Here is a 16,926-nt window from a genome sequence, read left to right as displayed (position 1 = left end):
ACGAAGACTCAAAGCATGCGGAACGAGGAGGGTTCGCATGCGAGGAGCAAGCTATATAGGCCTAGAGCGCTAAGCCCATCTAGGCGTTCCTGACAGTATCCGAGAGGTCTCCGAGAAGTATTGTAATGGGGCTGATGAAGTTGTGGTTGATGAGGCTTACTTTTCCTGTACATGTGTACAGAGAAACAATCTGGCGTTCTGATTGGTGGAGCTTTAGCGCAAGCCTGCGATAGTAATTCAAGTATTAAGCGTCCCTCGACATACAGTCACTATAGGACTCAAAGTATGAGAGAAGGATGCTTCTATCATACGAGTTTCAGCTTATCTTCCTGGGTCTTAGTGTAGCTTGGTGTTCTTGACACTAATCGTAAGTTCGCTTGTTTAAGCCCTGGTGATAAATCGGCCCAACCACGACTGACAGATCATGGACCCCTGGCCGACCAACTGAGGATATCTCTAGAGCACACAATTCAGAATAAACAAACACACAAAACCACAGACGATATCGAAACCTGCCTGTCGCATGAATTCTGTTCTTTGTTCGCTCACTCAATTGCACGGGACAAAGACACCTGGGGCGGTTTTCATTCTTATTTCATCTGAGTTACAGTGGCCGCCGAGATCCAGGATGCCGTCCCGAACTCAACTGTGGGGTATCGAAACTGCCACTTTTGCCATCCATACGACTATTGGATAATGTACAACTTGGATACATTCTGCTGTCCCGTCCCACCTAGCCCGCAGTCAAAGTGGTGATAACTCCTTCTCCATTGACAGAGACGAGGCTCTGCGCATCCTTGCCCCACGCAATCCGGGTTGCAGGTGTCGCTCGCTTCAGAATCTCCGACCACTCTTTCGATGCTTTAGCGTAATGCTGGACGGTAATTCCTTGCTCGCCAGCGGCAGCCAAAAATTGCCCCGTATAGTCCCAGCTGATGGAATTGATGGTGCTTCCGGTGTCGATGGCTGCGATTTCCGTGGCCTTCCTCAAGTCCCATATCGATATTGCCGATGACCCCTTGACGACTCCTGCGACCCATATACCATTCTCAGAGAAGAAGATGCTCTCGACGGGACCTTCCAGCTCGAAAGTGGCCGCTTCTGCGCCAGACTTAAGCTCAAAGATTTTGATCTGGCCATCTGAGCCGCCAGCGGCTAGCAAGTGACCGTCTGGGTGGAATTGGGCGCATTTTAAGGCTAGAGAGTGTAAGCAAGCGGATTCAATCAAACACGTGCCTCGACATACCTGAATTGCTGTGAACATGGGTAAGCTGTTTGTCCGATTCGAGATCATAAAGAGCATATGATCGGTCTTCGCCAACGGAGGCCAGAATGGTACCACTCGGGTGGAGAGCAACTGCCGTCACACTTCCTGTGTGCGCTGAAAACGACGATTCCTCTCGATCCTTCTCGAACACCTTGATCAACCCAGTGGAAGTTGCAACAACTGCTCTGTCGTGGGCCCAAACCCCGCTGGTCGCGGACCCTTTCCCGAGGTTGAGAGAGTGAATGAGTCTGTTTTCTGAAAGCGAAACGATACCTCCAGCACCGTTGCTGCCTGCCACAAGCGCCGTATCCCCTGACCCGTGTACAGCAAGCACAGTTCCGCCAGGGAAGAATGGTTCTGACGTCAACGTTGGAGAATACGTCGATACCGCATCCGCAGTTGCCCATTCCTCCGGGACCGGTCGCTTCCGACGAGTTTTGGATAAACTGGCCTGTGTCGTTTCGATCTTCTCCACGATAGGCTGCGGTAAGGGTGCGCTGTCCACTTGCATAGCATCTCCGTTCGTCGTCGCAGAGGCTCCTCTTCCAATGTCGATCTGTGCCAATGCAGCCCGAGCTTCATCCCTTTCCTTAGTGACTTGAGCAATGACTCGAACCGCCGCATCATTCTCATAGAGTGCAGTACTAAGCTCTTGCCGGGCTTGGTGGAGATTCTGCTGTAGGGTGTATGTCTGAAGAGCGAGCGCATCCCACTCGTTCTGGAAGAATGATAGCATAGCCGGTATCGAAGTCATCTGTGGAGGACGTGGGTAAACGACGTGAGGGCTCTTGAGGTCGATCAAGTCCTCTGCGGAAAGTGTCTCTCCGGTCGTGGGTTCTGTGCCGTTCTCGCTGATATATGCCTCGATGAGCCGCTTTTCGTAGACATTTCCTGTAAACAGTGAGAACTGATGAATGCATCCTCTTCGAGCCTGCACTCACCACTCTTACGCGAGGCCACTGGCACTTGGGGTGCCTCGCCCGAAACTGCCATATGGTTAGTCCTCTTCTGAGATTGCGGATTGAGCCAGAGCACTTACTTGCGCACAACATTGTCGCAGAGCTGCTTCCAATCGCCTGAAGCACTCTCTCTCCTCAAAGAAACGACGGGAGTAAAGAACAGCCTCTAGAGTGTCCGGCGTACACACGACCATACAAAGAGTCGCTACAAAAATTCACTGCTCCTGCCTGCGACTGGCGACTTCGGAGCTCAGCCAATGATATCGCCGGTCTCGGCTGACCTTCCCTCGATTTGAAACACCCTTCCTGCGGTATACCAGCTGCACAGATTTCAACGACCGTGGCATCTGGGAAGATCGCTATTATCGCTTCACCATTGTCCTCTGATCTCCATGGAGCAACTTCTGTGCCGCGCCTTCAGCGAATTGCTGCCTGCTGATAAAGCCAGACGCCGCTCTGGCATACCGTGATCCCGATATTGCCACGGTCCTGATCCAGTCAGCGTTTCTATTGGTCCTGGACATTCTGGGTTCCATCCGCGGCCATGTTTTCTACTGTGGACTTGTGGGTCAAGCCCTCATGGGTATGGCCTGTGGTGCGCCCGGCGCCAGGATGTTACCACAGTCGTTCGAGGAAACAGAGATTCACCTGGGATACCCGGTCTTCTCAAGATCGTCTTCGAGGGAGGTAGCGATCTCGGCCACATCCTCCGGAAGCTCCGTGCTGCTGTCAATCTCTGTGGCACTGACCGGCATCGCGGTCCCAATGGCGCTTTCATTTTCTCATATAGGCGTCTCGAAAGGTACAAGGCTGCAAGGAATGAGATGAAGCAGAAGCTACATGTTCCCAAACCCTTGCACGTTCTTCTGTTGAAATTTATTCAAGCAAAGGCCCCCTAAACCAGGAAACGATCTGACATTGCTACGGAAACTATGTGGAGCAAACGCCTGCAATGCACATGCGAGTTCTGCTGGTGCCTATTCAATGCGTCAAACATTTCACTTCAGGAAGTGGTTCACCATGTCCCTTCCTTTCCCATCGTTCGAATTACCCGTGTTTTGCATCGAAGTGTCCAAGAGCGTGGCGCTCCCATTTGCATCCACTTCCACCGCGCCCTCCTCGGTGCCATCAAAACTCGACTCCGAGACATTCTCGTCTGCCTCACCAAAACCTTGTGCTCGGTGTTGACCATAGTTATGATGTTGTAGAGGGGATGAGCCCTCAGTGTTAGCGGGATGATGTCTGCAGCCCCGACGCGAACTCTGCGCGAGGTTCGGTCTCATTCTAGTAGCCGCCATTGGGTTCATATCTGTACGCCGGCACATTCACAGGCACGTTGGGATCATTCGTCAGTTGATATTGAGGTCGGGCGCCCTGCTGCTCCTGCGATTGCTGGCTGCGACGATCCGTAAACTCCAGAGGAATGACCTTCCGCTGCTGCTGTTGTTGTTGGCCGCCCAGCTTGGGCCCCGTGTAATAGTGGTCTTGCTCGGGGACGCCGTTGTCGAAGTATTGCTGTGATTTGCGCGTATGGTCGTTCGGATCTTGCTGGAGATGCCCCTTCCGCCGGGATTGTGTGTACTTGTCTACTGCGTACATTCCGGCTCCGGCAAGCATTGCGAGTTTAATGAGACCCATTGTGCAGTGTTGGGTCGAGGAAGGTGTGTAAAAGGCGAAACACTTGGCGCGGGAGAGTCGAATGTGTTCGGACCAACAAGGGCTTCCTGAGGGTTGGAGCACGTTCTTCTATGGATATGGCTTCAGATCGATTGTTGTGAGTAACCTGTGATTGCTAGAAGGTAATGCGGTTTTATACTCATCTTCAGTAATGTGACAATTCAGCGCTGGCAACGGACAGGGTTCCTGACCGATGATCTCGAACAGGAAAGCATAATTATCGCAACATACCACGTGAACGGGGTAGCGCGGACGAAACATCAGCGAGGACCGAGTCCGCGAGGAACATAGCCCCGGAGAGCGAAGGCTTCTAGAAAGTGTATATACAGTACTCGTTCTATATGTGCCTGATGAGGCTGTGCTTCTGTAGCTTTTGGGGAGAGATCGACGTTTGGGGGCCGGGCTGATGCAGGCAGACGCGAAACCATCGGAAATCATGGGCCTGCTCGGTCCGGCGATATTGTGCATGCATACCTAGGTAGTGAGAATTGGTATGCATGCGTGTATAGTTATTGCAATGTCATGCCTGATGACGACCTCTATGCGAAGCGACCAATTCTTTTGGTGAGCTACAAGTACACGCGGACTCGTCAACGGAGGGCTGAAGCGATCTTGGGGCTGGCTTCGTCGGACCCGGCACCCAACCCGGCACGGAAGAATCTGTCTGCCGCGATGACTAATCCTACGCTAATCTGTTTGGATTGCGGCTCGTTTGGCTCTTTTCAACTTTACACATTTTCGCTGATGGCTTTCCACAAGTCGCTTCCTTCTCCAAGTACCCAATAATGGCGCCATGCCCCAAAGTGTGGTTTGCCATTCGGGCGCGTCGGTCAGGGCTCTCCTACTTCATTGAGCTCGAGCGACAACACCACGGGGTCGATACAAGACACGAGGTATTGCTACTCCGAGACATCCGCTTGTTTGTCGAGATCTGTCCCATTGCCGGCACTGTGCCTTTGTCTTCATGCTTTACTCCACATACAATTAGGTTTCTTGCAGAGACCCCATCATGAAGGCAACCGAAATGTGGGGTGCGTAGGTGAGGCCGAGGCACGCGGGGAAGCCAGCATATGGGTTGGGGAAGGCTGAGTGGCTGACAGTAGGGAAATCGATGAAAGTGCTCTGAGCACACAGATGTGATCGTTGATATCGCTCGTCTCTGTCAAGAAATTTATCACTCCCTCTCCACCGGGAAGCCACCTGCTTTTAGCTAACTTGAACCAAAAGAACATCCATACAGGCTAAACAGATTACCACGGAATGCAATGATTCTCCCTGGAGACGTTGCAGCCTTCCCAGGCTATACTTTCCTCTTAGCTACAGCTTCATTGACAGCACTGTCATTGGTGATATGGACTGTCCTTTCCATCCGGGGACCTTCCGTGCCAAAAGGCCTCCGCCGCCCACCTTCGCCGCCAGGAGCACGGCTGTTCAGTGGCCACAGCCATATATGGTCCGGAAATGCCACGAGTAATCCGAGTCAGAGCCAGCTCGTCAAATGGGCACACGAGTATGGCGAGATCTATGAGATCAGGCTCGGTGTCGAACGCTGGGTTGTTCTCAGCTCGCCAGAAGCTGTGAAAGTGGGTTGATTTGCCGCAGACATCTCTTGTCCGTCTAGCTTGCTGACTCCTGTCTCTCTTCTTCATGCAGGAGGTCTTTGACAAAAATGGCGCCCTCACCTCTAGCAGACCACGTATGCGTGTGGCCATGGATGTCCTTTCTGGTGGTTACCGCATGCTCTTTATGGTATGGCCACCCCTACCTCTCCTCGTAGCTGGGATACGCGCTAACCACCTTCACAGCCTTATGGTAAACAGTGGCGTTCCATCCGAGCCATTGCCCACCGCTGTCTAAGTGTCAAGGCCGCGGACGTCATGAAACCGTCGCAGAGTCTTGAATCTCATCACTACCTGTACGACATCCTCAACGACCCGGAGAACTTTCTCGACCATGTGAAACGATACACCTCCAGTGTCATCATGTACTCGATCTACGGCCGCCGTGTCCTAAACCTCGACGACCCGGTCTTGAAAGCGATCTATCAAGAGACCAGCGTGTTCGGGAAGGTGGTCGGCAGCCGGTTTCTGGTAGATCAGTATCCTGTACTGGCAAAACTGCCAAAGTCACTCCAGTGGTGGCGCAGAAAGTACGAACCCTGTCACCAATTCGAAGCAAATCTCTGGATGGGGCTATGGAAGGATCTCAAGGACCGGCTTGACGCTGGCGTCCGCACTGGTTGCTTCGCCGAGAAATTCATGGAAGAAGACTACCTTGCAATGGGTATCTCCGAGCTGCAGGCTGCATACGTGGCGGGCAGTATGATTGAAGCCGGCAGCGGTAGGTGACTTTTCCACCCTTTTGTGGACTACCCACTGACTGCGGCCAATATTGCAGACACCACTCAGCTCTCGATGAACAGTCTCATCCTAGGTCTAGTGGCATTCCCAGAGGTGGTGTCGAAAGCACACAAAGAACTTGATGCTGTTGTGGGCGACAGAATGCCACAATTCTCAGACATTCCGAATCTGCCATATATTCGAGCGATGGTCAAGGAAGTCCTTCGATGGCGGAGTGTCTCGAACGACCATATCCGCCATGATACCACGGTAAGATCCCTCAGCTTGCATCATCACTATGTGATCTGACTCTATCCAGGGCGATGTTGTGTACAAGGACTACTTTATCCCCGCGGGTTCGACAGTAGTCATAAATCAATGGTAAGTCAACGACCCTTATTCCTAACGCCAAGAAGCGACACAGCCTTTATCAAGAAATGAGGTCCTGACAACAAGCAGGGCATTACATTACGACCCGAATCTGTTCCCCGACCCGCAGCGGTTCAACCCAGACCGTTATCTCGACCACCCTTCGAATGACTTAACCGCCGGTGAATGCATACACACCAGCGATCTTCGTCTTCGAGACCATTGGTCCTTCGGTGCAGGAAGGCGCGTGTGCGCCGGCTACAATCTGGCAGAGAATTCCCTTCTCATCCTAACCGCGCGACTCCTCTGGGCGTTTGATGTACGCCCTGCCGTTGACCCGAGCACCGGGCAGGAGGTCAAGTACGATCTGTGGAATTATGCCCCAATCAGGCTTTTCGGTCCTAGGCCGTTTCCGGTCAGCTTCAAGGTAAGGAGTAACATGAAGAAGGAGATGATTTTAAAGGCCCAAGTGTTATAGTCTCGAGGCTGGCAGGATCAACTTGACGCTTTCGTACTTGAACAAGATCTACTCGTACCTGAGCCGGAGCTGCTAAGTGGCAGGTCAATATGGGTCATGAATTATGCATGTTGCCACTCATGGTGGCCGCTCCGCTATGTGCCGATAGATACATTCAACTGGCAATGAACTGCTAATTAGAGATGGTTCCGTATCGGGCTTTGGATCCAGGCCTAGTGACAGCCCCGCCATACGCACGGCTGCAAGGCTGTGCTGGGGCAAGGCTGAGTCGCTGCGTCATTCGAGTCACCCCAAATTTTTGTTACTTCGACCCCACAGTCCTGAACATTGTACAAGCCTCGCCTAGTCTGGCTGCGCCCTGCTAGAAGTACTCGCGCACTTTCACGAAGCGACGACGAAGGCTTGTGATCTCCTACCCTGGCGCTATTGGTGGAAGTTCTACAAACATGCCCGCGATACCCCCGTCGCGCTTGATTGCGCTGCAATCCAAAGCAGAAAACATCCGCAACATCTGCATTCTGGCGCACGTCGACCATGGGAAAACGTCGCTATCAGACTCACTTATTGCCACGAACGGCATCATTGCCCCCAAGATGGCGGGCAAGATCCGCTACCTGGACTCGAGACCGGACGAACAGTTACGAGGAATCACCATGGAGAGCAGCGCCATAAGCCTGTACTTCAGCATGATGAGAAGGCAAAACAGCGACGAGGAGCCGAAACAGGAGGAATACTTGATAAACCTGATCGATAGCCCGGGCCACATCGATTTCTCGTCAGAAGTGAGCACTGCTTCAAGACTGTGCGATGCTGCAGTCGTCCTCGTGGATGCTGTCGAAGGCGTGTGCTCACAGACCGTCACAGTGCTAAGGCAGGTATGGATAGAAAAGTTGAAACCACTGCTCGTCATCAACAAGATTGACAGACTCGTGACCGAACTGAAAATGACGCCGGCCGAGGCATACTCACACCTTGGGAGGGTCCTTGAAGGTGTGAATGCCGTTATTGGCGGCTTCTTTCAGGGTGAGCGTGCACAAGAAGACCTCGAGTGGAGGGAAAAGCTGGACCAGAGAAGAGCGGCGCGCGACCAACAAAAACAGGATGCCTTGAATGAATCTGCGACTGAGGCGGATCTGGACCAGTCATACGAAGAACGAGATGATGAAGATTTGTACTTTGCCCCAGAGAAGAACAACGTCATCTTCGGAAGTGCAATAGACGGCTGGGCTTTCACTGTGCGCCAATTCGCCGGCATATATGAGAAGAAGCTAGGTATCAGGAAGTCTGCGCTTGAGAATGTTCTCTGGGGTGATTTCTATCTGGACCCCAAGACCAAGAAGGTACTGGGTCAAAAGCACCTGAAGGGACGGAACCTTAAGCCTATCTTCGTTCAGCTTGTACTGGAACCCATCTGGCAAGCCTACGATGCTACAGTGGGTATCAACGGCGACCGTGGCGACTCTGCATTATTGGAGAAGATAACAAAGTCATTGTCTATCAATATTCCCGCTCACATCGTCAGATCTAGGGACACCAAAGTCATATTGCAGGCTGTCATGTCTTCATGGCTGCCACTCTCAACCGCTCTGCTCGTCTCCGTCATTGAATACTTACCTAGCCCTCCTGATGCCCAGGCCTCTCGGTTCCCCGAGATGATCCAAGATTTGGTTTCTTCAAAAAACATAGACCAATCCCTCAAAGATTCAATAATCAACTTCAATACATCTCCTTCGGCGCCAATTGTTGCCTACGTCAGCAAAATGGTAGCCATATCCGAAAGCGAGCTGCCTTCGAAGAGAAGGAAACTCGGGACAACCTTGACAGCAGACGAAGCCAGGGACTTAGCCAGGAAAAAACGGGCAGAAATAGCAAAAGCACAGGCCGAAGCAAATGGAACATCCGATATGGACAGCGTAACCAATGGGTTGAGCACCGCGAGGATAGGGGAAGACACGGACGAGGGCGTTGGCCCAGAACAGCCAGAAGACCCAGAGCACCTAATTGGCTTTGCCAGGTTATATTCAGGCACCCTCTCTGTAGGCGATGAGGTGTACGTTCTACCACCGAAGTTCAATCCGGCGTTTCCGCATGCCTTCCCAGGACCGAAGAAGGTGCCGATCACTGCCCTTTATCTCTTAATGGGTCGAGCATTGGAACCGCTCGAAAAAGTGCCTGCCGGGGTAGTGTTTGGTATTGAAGGTCTCGAGGGAAACATTCTGAAGACTGGCACATTATGCTCCCAAGTAGAAGGAGCAATAAACCTGGCGGGTGTATCGTCACTCAGCCAGCCAATCGTGAGAGTCGCACTGGAACCGACGAACCCGTTGGACCTAAACAAGATGATCAAGGGCTTGAAGTTGTTGGAGCAGAGCGACCCGTGCGCTGTCTACGAGCAGATGGAAAGCGGTGAACATGTCATCTTGACTGCTGGAGAACTGCACCTCGAAAGATGTCTGAAAGATCTGCGTGAACGGTATGCAAAATGTGACATTCAACCTGGCGAACCGATCGTGCCGTACCGGGAGACAATCGTCAAGGCGGAAGAAATGGAGCCGCCAAAGAACAAGGACCTCCCAAGAGGAACCGCGGTGGCCGTAACAGCGTCGAAAATGGTGTCTGTGCGGCTAAGAGTTCGCCCGCTGCCACAAAATGTTACAGATTTCCTGATAAGGAATGGCCCGTCAATCAGACGCCTCTATGCCGAGAAGCAGGCCCAGGAAGAAAATGAATCAGGAACCCTCGACGACGCCGACGGCGTTGAAAAAGACGAGGCGGCCGACCTAGGCAATGACACCGGCGGAGACCACAGAAGCAATCTCTCACTCCTGCAGTTCCGGCAGCAACTCCAGGAAGTCTTTGACGAGGTGACTGAGGACAAGGAAGTCTGGGTGAAAGTCGTGTCCAGGATCTGCGGCTTTGGCCCTCGCCGGGTCGGGCCAAATCTGTTCATCGACGCCACCGGACAACATACCTGCAAGCGGTTCTTGTTCGAGCAGCATGAAATCAAGGAGAACGGAGCCCAAAGCGGCAGCACTCAAAGCGCAGAATCGGACGCCGCCATCGCCCCGACACAAGACTTTTCCGACACAATCGCCTACGCCTTCCAGCTCGCGACATCTCAAGGCCCGCTCTGCCGTGAACCCATGCAAGGCGTGGCTGTTTTCCTCGAAGACATCGCGCAACAGTCACACCCCCCAGAAATCGGGGATTCGTCCACGTCCACGGCAACCGAGACGGGTCGTCTGACAGGCGAACTCATCACCTCGGTGCGCGAGACCATCCGCGCCGCCTTCCTCGACTGGTCCCCCCGCATCCTGCTTGCCATGTACAGCTGCACCATCCAAGCCACGCCCGAAGTGCTGGGCCGGGTGTATTCGGTGCTGACGCGGCGGCGGGGGTCCATCCTCTCCGAGGCCCTGCTGGAAGGCACGCCCTATTTTACTATCAGCGCGACCCTGCCCGTGGCCGAATCGTTCGGCTTCAGCGAAGAGATCCGCAAGCGCACAAGCGGGCTGGCGCAACCGATGCTCAAGTTCACGGGCTTCGAGATGCTCGATGACGTGGACCCCTTCTGGGTGCCCAAGACGGAGGAGGAGTTGGAGGATCTGGGCGTGCACGGCGAACGGGAGAATGTGGCGAAGAGGTACGTCGACGGCGTCAGGCGGCGGAAGGGCTTGCTGGTCAAAGGGTCCAGAGGAGGGAGGGATGCAGAGAAGCAGAAGACATTGAAGACGAATTAGATGCGGGAGAAGAAGGAGGAGGGGGCCGCCGATAGAGACGAGGATTTTGAACAGGAATTAATCGATGTCCGTGGTATCCATGATCTACCAGCCTATCTTCCTACCTACCTACCGATCTATCTATGATGATTCTTCTGAACTCCCAAAAGGTACCAATCGGGAAACCCCTTGGACAAGGTTGCTTTCGTGTCGAGAATTAGACGTAATGACTTGGTTGCCTAGTTCCCTTGGTAGTATCAAGGTTGAACCTTCAGATGGTAGAAATAATAGAAAGACCGAGAGAGGATATCGGACCAAAAGGGACGACGTCTACCAGGGAGAGAGACATTTTGTCTATCTGAGAGACAGTCATCTGCAGGGGGACAACGAATCGTCTACTTGGATAGAGACAGAGGGCTGCGGGAAGCTGTATCCTTTCTATAAGCCCCACTGGTGGACAATTCAAGAGACGATCCATCCTCTTGACTACACTTGCTTGAATATTAGAGCTCTGCACGGAGGACAGGGAAGGTCAATTGAGACGCGGTCTTGAATGTTCCGCCTCAGTAGCCTGGATCACCGTGGCTTGTGTCGGACTTACCGGTCAATATGATATATGCCTTGGTTTGCTATTGGACTAGTACACGATATTCGAGCACCACGCATCTCGGGGGGGGAGGGGGGGGGGGGGGGGGGGGGGGTGGTAGTGAGATGCTAGTGAGATGCTCTGATTCGATTGCTGCTATATACTAGTTATACAGGAGCTGAGCGACGAAATTGCTCCACTGCATGATCATCCCAAATTCTACCAAGTGGCGGTCAAGCCGATGATTGATCCGAGTGATTTGCAGATTCTCTTGTCAGGAGGAGATCCGGGTCTGCAAGTCCACATCCGGTCGTGACCCCTTGCACTGCTTTATTCAGCAGTTCGGGTGATTCGAGTCTCGCATCCATGGAGCTTGTGTCTGCATGTACATGTGGTTGTGAGCCCTTCGAGCCCTCAACCCTCTGTCCGAATGATGCGCAGTCTTCCACAATGCGGAGGGGTCCGGTCGAATGCACAAACTCAGTGGTGATACTTGAACCACTCTCGTCGAGTCGCCGTCTTGGTCGGCAATGTCTGAGGCGAGAGGGCTGGCGCGGTGAGCATCTGATCTTTGCAGGACCTTTTTCCGCGTCCTACGCAGATTTCCCCTTGCCCTTCAAGACCTTCCGCCGCTGAGCCATCATGTGAGTATAGAGGATGTAGCTTCCGGGAACGTAGATGAGAAGAACGGCCTTGAGCAGCAGATCGACTTGCTTTCCTTGCTTTGCTGCCGGCCCAAGCGCAAGATACATGAGCATACACTCGCTGGAGATGCCGATGGGATAGAGGACGAAGAACGTGTTGTACCGCAGCCATGTGAGAGCAGCGGGGACCTTCTCACTGATCGCTGCTTTCCACACGAAGAATCCGTAGCGGATGACCTCTGTGGTTCCCCAAGCCGTCAATATCCCGGCAAAGGCAACTGGACCCATGGTCGACCCTGCCACCGATCTTCCCAAGCTGTTTGTGACCGACACGATTTGTGGGAACATCTCCAAAACCACCCACACGACCAATATCCGGGAGGCGACTTGCATGGCGGTCGTGACAGGGCTAGCTCGGACGAGGCCAGCGGCCGCGTGGACGATCTCGAGAAGGGCTATCGTCTGCGTCCATTTGAGGAAGGTAAAGAGCGCTTCGAGGAGCTGATGGGGCTTCCCAAGGGCAAATAGTGTCGGGATGAGAAAGAACGCCCGGAGCGTGATGATCGACCATAGTGCCAGGCAGACTGCATTGTAAGCTATCAGGTAATTCTGCGTAGGGGAGGCTGCGCGACGAGGTGTTTGGTTCTCCATGACTGGGACCGCTGGCTGGAAGATACAGTATGATGAAAGAGGCACGGCGCTTGCCCTGGTCGGTAGGATGCGCTATGGTATTCGGCTCGGGCCTAGGCTTCACAAGCGAAGGCATTGGGAGAACGCGTTGTTTTGAGGGTGAGGACCGCGCACAAATTGTGCTCCTGATTTGGACTAGACTCTCATGTCTCGGTGCACGGAGTTGCCGAGTGACCAGTAAAGAGAAGACATGTCAAATCCACCACACCCCCTGCGCCACCTGCGCCGCTTTCACGCCACTCGCTGCTTTTTGAAGTCTTAGACTAGATCTACCCCACAAATTCCAGCCCGATCGGACCAGCGCGGACGAAGTGGGTCGTGACAGAATTCGGACTGATCAAAGATGCCCGTGATGTTGGTCGTGAAACTTGAATCATTGTTCACTCGGTCTTCCTGAACGATATGGTGAGTGACGATATGAGACCAGCTCTCTTGGGCACTCCCAGTGGTCGAACTTCTGTGGCCGTTCACCCGATAACCTCGGTGATGCCGAAGCGGAAGGTGACCAGCCATTTTAGGAAACTGGAACAGTGTCAGTGATGCACAATTTGGGATTGAGTCATGCCATGAGTCTTGCGCAAGGCACATGGGCTATTCTAGCCTTCTGGGCGCTTGCAACGCCTCTAATACTTCTTTACAAACCACTTACACAGTATCCGCAGCATATAGACCACCATCAAGACAAGTTTGCTCTCGCCACCAGAAGAATCTCTGCCATTCCGACGCAACCGTCGTTCCTCCCAGTATCCGAGACTTTATACCCTGCAGATTCCCTTCGTTGATGCTATTTGCTTGTGGCTCTACCACTACCGTTACAACTGTCACCGCCATGGATCCCAGATTAGGTCGAAGCGACTTCATTGCTGCATCAATTCAAGACCACACCTCCGATAATATAGAGGACGACTTCACCAATTCGTCGACTCCCAGCAGCGACTACCACTCCGACACCGACTATGATTTCGATGAATCACAATGTCTATTCTGCAACCAGACCAATCGAGACCTGGACCAGAATTTGACCCACATGTTACGAGCCCATGGGCTATATGTGGATCCGGCAAATCTCTTGGTGGACGTTGGAACCCTCCTCGCCTACTTCCATCTCATAATATCCGGGCGGTATGAGTGTCTCTACTGTGGGACACAACGAAATACCCGCGAAGCGGTGCAGCAGCACATGATGGCGAAAGGGCATTGCAAATATGACATTTCCGATGAGGATTCTGAGCTCCGAGACTTTTATGAACTTCCATCGGAAAATGCAAAAGAGGAACTACAACAAGCCCTTTCCGCCATGAGCTTCTCGGACGATCCCCATCTTCCATCACAAGCGAGATGGAGGAAAAGACGACCATCGAAGCGTTCAGTCACACACGGGCCCAACATCACGGCTCCTCCGCTCGACCAAGTACTACCTACCCCAACTGCGGCTCCACTGTCTCACACCGATGCCGGGCCAAGCTCGAATGCTGCCGAGACGCCTTCTCATTCCCGTGGCGAACTGAGCACAAGAGCGATGAAACAAGAACACGTCCTCAACAACCAACTAGCACAGCTTCGTGCCGGTGATCGGAGAAGCCTTTTGCATTTCCCGACTTCACAGCAGAGAGCTTTGCTTGCAACCCACCACAAACAGATGCAGAAGGCGACGAGGGCAGATCAGACATACCAAAGCAACTTGGAGAGCGCAGGGAACAGCTTCAATTGTCTGGGCAAAATCAGGTTGGTGCGACAACCTCCCCATACAGGGAATATACACAGTTTGAAACGGTGATCCGTTTGTACTCCCAAATCATAATTTGTGGAAATCACCATCTCAGATGCCCTGAGCTGTAACGGTCAGGAGAGGCTCGGCGTGCTGAATCTGGAGGACCTATTCACATTGGATGGAGTCTAAGAGAGTTGAAAATCAGTGGTCAGGGATTCGGAAGGTCGACAGGTCAGCGGATTGTCGACCCACTCATCTACCATCCAACATATCCTCGTCAAGCGAGTCTTCGAATAAAGCTCCAGCAGTGATGACGGCCTTCCTCCATCAGACCTCGGGAAGAGGGGAATACCATGGCGATGTCGCTAATTATGCCGAGGTGGAGAACGCGGCGGGCCGATGGCCGCCATGGGTTGTCGACGGCGCAGCTTCAGCTACGGCATCTGTGCCCCAACTGCAGAGTCTCTGGCCACAATCAACTCTTCTCGCAAGCCTCTGGCCTGGTGTAGTCAAGACTACGACGAGGCTGGACCAAATCGATGTATTGTTCTGCATGGACTTTGAACTGTCCTTCAACACTGAATGCTGGCCCTTACAGTACCACATGCGTGCCCGTGGGGCAACCCCGCCTGTGCGCGGTCAGACCAGAGCCTGCCATTTTGGTAGCGGATGAAGACCACGTCGACAATGCAAGATGTCCATGGAGGGAAAGTTCGTACGAGAAGCGCCGGAGGGAGACATGAAATGTAGATTTATACACAAACACCCCAGGGAATAATGTACACTACCCACATAGTCAACGAGAATTCCTCAAAAACAAGAAACTTATCTTAGTGACACGAAAGTCGTGGTGATCAACGACGAATCGCAGTTTTCCAACTTAGGTTAAGCGCGACATAGAGGATAAGGCAGCGTCATCTTTTTGCTGAAGAGGGGCCCGCTGGGTGGGGATGGCTGGCCGTCAAATCACCTCTGTCGGCTCAAACTCTAAAATAATTATTTTTGAGGGCCGAACTCGACCGCAACTTACACTATTTTTGCAGACACCACGGTCACTCTATCTTCTCGCATCTGTACGCTCACAGTTTTGCATCATGCCTTCGTCCAAGCGAAACCGCATCGTCCCGACCTCCAGAGTCCGCAAAAACCACAAAGAGCTCGTTCGCCGACTTGCGGCCAATGCACAAGATGCCGCCGAGAAATACTCGTACATTTGGGTCTTCGAAGTGGAAAACACCCGCAACAACTTTCTGAAACAGGTCAGAACAGACTTCAATGATTCCAGGATAATGATGGGCAAGAACAAAGTCCTCCTGGTTGGACTGGGACAGACGCAAGAGACGGAAGTTGTACCTGGCGTCAGTGCTTTAGGACCGTATGTGAAAGGCGAAGTCGGACTGCTCTTCACGAACCGAGAGCCATCCGAGGTGGAGGCATACTTTGCCGACTGGCTGAACCTGGACTTTGCTCGGAGCGGCAGTACTGCCACCCACGAGGTCAGAATACCGCCCGGCGAAATCCACACACAGTATGGTGTTGACGGAGGCGAGGACGATCCGCTCCCTGTCCAGATCGAACCAACACTGCGGAAATTAGGGGTACCGACGCGGCTCGTCAAGGGCAAAGTGGCTCTGGAGGAGCGGCCGGAAGAGTCAATGGACAATGAGGAGGGTTATCTTGTGTGTAGGGAAGGAGATACCCTTGACTCGAGACAAACTTCTATTCTGAAGATCTTAGGAGTGCGCATGTCCGAGTTCAGGATTGGCTTGAGAGCTGTCTTTGACAAAAACACCTCAAGTGTGCGGCAAATAGGAGCCATGGATGTCGATGAGTGAGTTCTCTCGTGAGCTCGTCTTACTCTTACTCTTATCCCCGGGAGCTCTCCTCTTGGAGAATCTAAATCAGCAATGCACGAGACATTGCAAAAAGCGCTAAATGCACGCTTTACCCGGGCCATATTCACCAACGCTGCAAGAGCGCCGACCTTGTTATCAGCCATCAGGACTATCACTCGACGGGAACAAGCAGCGCGTCAAAACCCGCACTTCTGGCAGCTGAAACAGGGCAGTCCTGCTCGAGGCCTGTTTGGCCATCAAACTCGAGTTACTACGCCCTGCGAATGACTCGGGCCCGTCGCGGATCCGAGCAATTGACGCGCCAAGTCCGACATGCCTGCGAGCCAAGAGAATGGGTGGAAGCGGTTCATGGTCGGCGAGCTGTTAGCATCTAGCAGCCGCGAGGGTACAGAGACAATCGCCCTGCGACGTTGCACGCAAGCATTGCCATTTGCAGACTCTTGCTGCACGCGCGGCCGCTCAGCTAGCAGGTATCTCTGCCGATCTCCACGCTCGACGTGCATGACCAAGATACGACACCAACTTCATCAAGTACCCCTTTAGGACTCTGCTTTCAGCAGAATAGGACAATGCGGGCACCGATAGAGAACTACATTTACGATTGTCAACTTTTTCCGTTCTGTTCTGCCAA

The 16,926-nt window shown here is 53.0% G+C and overlaps 7 protein-coding genes across 7 annotated transcripts; 4 read left to right on the top strand and 3 right to left on the bottom strand.

Moving 5' to 3' along the window:
• Positions 1-733: 733 nt before the first annotated feature.
• Positions 734-2,319, bottom strand: A1O7_09011 (pre-mRNA-processing factor 19; the record flags this gene model as incomplete). Its single annotated transcript, XM_007763000.1, has 4 exons — positions 734-1,197; positions 1,247-2,158; positions 2,209-2,253; positions 2,307-2,319. The coding sequence occupies 4 exons, from the start codon at positions 2,317-2,319 to the stop codon at positions 734-736; spliced, it is 1,434 nt and encodes a 477-aa protein (XP_007761190.1).
• A 1,191-nt stretch (positions 2,320-3,510) lies between these two features.
• On the bottom strand, positions 3,511-3,864 carry A1O7_09010 (uncharacterized protein; the record flags this gene model as incomplete). Its single annotated transcript, XM_007762999.1, has 1 exon — positions 3,511-3,864. One exon carries the CDS (start codon positions 3,862-3,864, stop codon positions 3,511-3,513), a length of 354 nt encoding a protein of 117 aa, XP_007761189.1.
• Positions 3,865-5,613: 1,749 nt separating this feature from the next.
• A1O7_09009 (uncharacterized protein) lies at positions 5,614-7,089 on the top strand (the record flags this gene model as incomplete). The annotated part of the gene is made up of 5 exons (XM_007762998.1): positions 5,614-5,652; positions 5,709-6,243; positions 6,301-6,512; positions 6,562-6,623; positions 6,702-7,089. 5 exons carry the CDS (start codon positions 5,614-5,616, stop codon positions 7,087-7,089), a joined length of 1,236 nt encoding a protein of 411 aa, XP_007761188.1.
• Positions 7,090-7,535: 446 nt separating this feature from the next.
• Positions 7,536-10,829, top strand: A1O7_09008 (elongation factor 2; the record flags this gene model as incomplete). The annotated part of the gene is made up of 1 exon (XM_007762997.1): positions 7,536-10,829. One exon carries the CDS (start codon positions 7,536-7,538, stop codon positions 10,827-10,829), a length of 3,294 nt encoding a protein of 1,097 aa, XP_007761187.1.
• A 1,158-nt stretch (positions 10,830-11,987) lies between these two features.
• A1O7_09007 (uncharacterized protein) lies at positions 11,988-12,689 on the bottom strand (the record flags this gene model as incomplete). The annotated part of the gene is made up of 1 exon (XM_007762996.1): positions 11,988-12,689. The coding sequence occupies one exon, from the start codon at positions 12,687-12,689 to the stop codon at positions 11,988-11,990; it is 702 nt and encodes a 233-aa protein (XP_007761186.1).
• Positions 12,690-13,557: 868 nt separating this feature from the next.
• Positions 13,558-14,505, top strand: A1O7_09006 (uncharacterized protein; the record flags this gene model as incomplete). The annotated part of the gene is made up of 1 exon (XM_007762995.1): positions 13,558-14,505. One exon carries the CDS (start codon positions 13,558-13,560, stop codon positions 14,503-14,505), a length of 948 nt encoding a protein of 315 aa, XP_007761185.1.
• A 1,028-nt stretch (positions 14,506-15,533) lies between these two features.
• A1O7_09005 (uncharacterized protein) lies at positions 15,534-16,274 on the top strand (the record flags this gene model as incomplete). Its single annotated transcript, XM_007762994.1, has 1 exon — positions 15,534-16,274. One exon carries the CDS (start codon positions 15,534-15,536, stop codon positions 16,272-16,274), a length of 741 nt encoding a protein of 246 aa, XP_007761184.1.
• Between the last annotated feature and the right edge of the window lie 652 nt (positions 16,275-16,926).

The sequence above is a fragment of the Cladophialophora yegresii genome (assembly GCF_000585515.1).
Source record: "Cladophialophora yegresii CBS 114405 chromosome Unknown aczIN-supercont1.6, whole genome shotgun sequence".
In the NCBI taxonomy this organism is placed as follows: domain Eukaryota; kingdom Fungi; phylum Ascomycota; class Eurotiomycetes; order Chaetothyriales; family Herpotrichiellaceae; genus Cladophialophora; species Cladophialophora yegresii.
Note: the sequence above shows the minus strand (reverse complement) of the source record. Positions and strands in the feature narration are given on the sequence as shown.